Source organism: Calliphora vicina, chromosome 2 (assembly GCF_958450345.1).
Source record: "Calliphora vicina chromosome 2, idCalVici1.1, whole genome shotgun sequence".
NCBI classification, from domain to species: Eukaryota; Metazoa; Arthropoda; class Insecta; order Diptera; family Calliphoridae; genus Calliphora; species Calliphora vicina.
The window spans coordinates 77,233,936-77,235,459 of NC_088781.1; the positions used below are offsets into that span (position 1 = coordinate 77,233,936).

General features: G+C 0.0%; 1 protein-coding gene across 1 annotated transcript; it reads left to right on the top strand.

Annotated features, from left to right (window-relative positions):
- Positions 1–240: 240 nt before the first annotated feature.
- Positions 241–1,077, top strand: LOC135952509 (probable serine/threonine-protein kinase clkA; the record flags this gene model as incomplete). Its single annotated transcript, XM_065502501.1, has 1 exon — positions 241–1,077. A coding segment is annotated over one exon (837 nt), but the record flags the coding sequence as incomplete, so codon positions are not given.
- Positions 1,078–1,524: the final 447 nt, after the last annotated feature.

Below are 1,524 nucleotides of genomic sequence, written 5' to 3' on the forward strand. Positions count from 1 at the left end.
AATAATAATAATAATAATAATAATAATAATAATAATAATAATAATAATAATAATAATAATAATAATAATAATAATAATAATAATAATAATAATAATAATAATAATAATAATAATAATAATAATAATAATAATAATAATAATAATAATAATAATAATAATAATAATAATAATAATAATAATAATAATAATAATAATAATAATAATAATAATAATAATAATAATAATAATAATAATAATAATAATAATAATAATAATAATAATAATAATAATAATAATAATAATAATAATAATAATAATAATAATAATAATAATAATAATAATAATAATAATAATAATAATAATAATAATAATAATAATAATAATAATAATAATAATAATAATAATAATAATAATAATAATAATAATAATAATAATAATAATAATAATAATAATAATAATAATAATAATAATAATAATAATAATAATAATAATAATAATAATAATAATAATAATAATAATAATAATAATAATAATAATAATAATAATAATAATAATAATAATAATAATAATAATAATAATAATAATAATAATAATAATAATAATAATAATAATAATAATAATAATAATAATAATAATAATAATAATAATAATAATAATAATAATAATAATAATAATAATAATAATAATAATAATAATAATAATAATAATAATAATAATAATAATAATAATAATAATAATAATAATAATAATAATAATAATAATAATAATAATAATAATAATAATAATAATAATAATAATAATAATAATAATAATAATAATAATAATAATAATAATAATAATAATAATAATAATAATAATAATAATAATAATAATAATAATAATAATAATAATAATAATAATAATAATAATAATAATAATAATAATAATAATAATAATAATAATAATAATAATAATAATAATAATAATAATAATAATAATAATAATAATAATAATAATAATAATAATAATAATAATAATAATAATAATAATAATAATAATAATAATAATAATAATAATAATAATAATAATAATAATAATAATAATAATAATAATAATAATAATAATAATAATAATAATAATAATAATAATAATAATAATAATAATAATAATAATAATAATAATAATAATAATAATAATAATAATAATAATAATAATAATAATAATAATAATAATAATAATAATAATAATAATAATAATAATAATAATAATAATAATAATAATAATAATAATAATAATAATAATAATAATAATAATAATAATAATAATAATAATAATAATAATAATAATAATAATAATAATAATAATAATAATAATAATAATAATAATAATAATAATAATAATAATAATAATAATAATAATAATAATAATAATAATAATAATAATAATAATAATAATAATAATAATAATAATAATAATAATAATAATAATAATAATAATAATAATAATAATAATAATAATAATAATAATAATAATAATAATAATAATAATAATAATAATAATAATAAT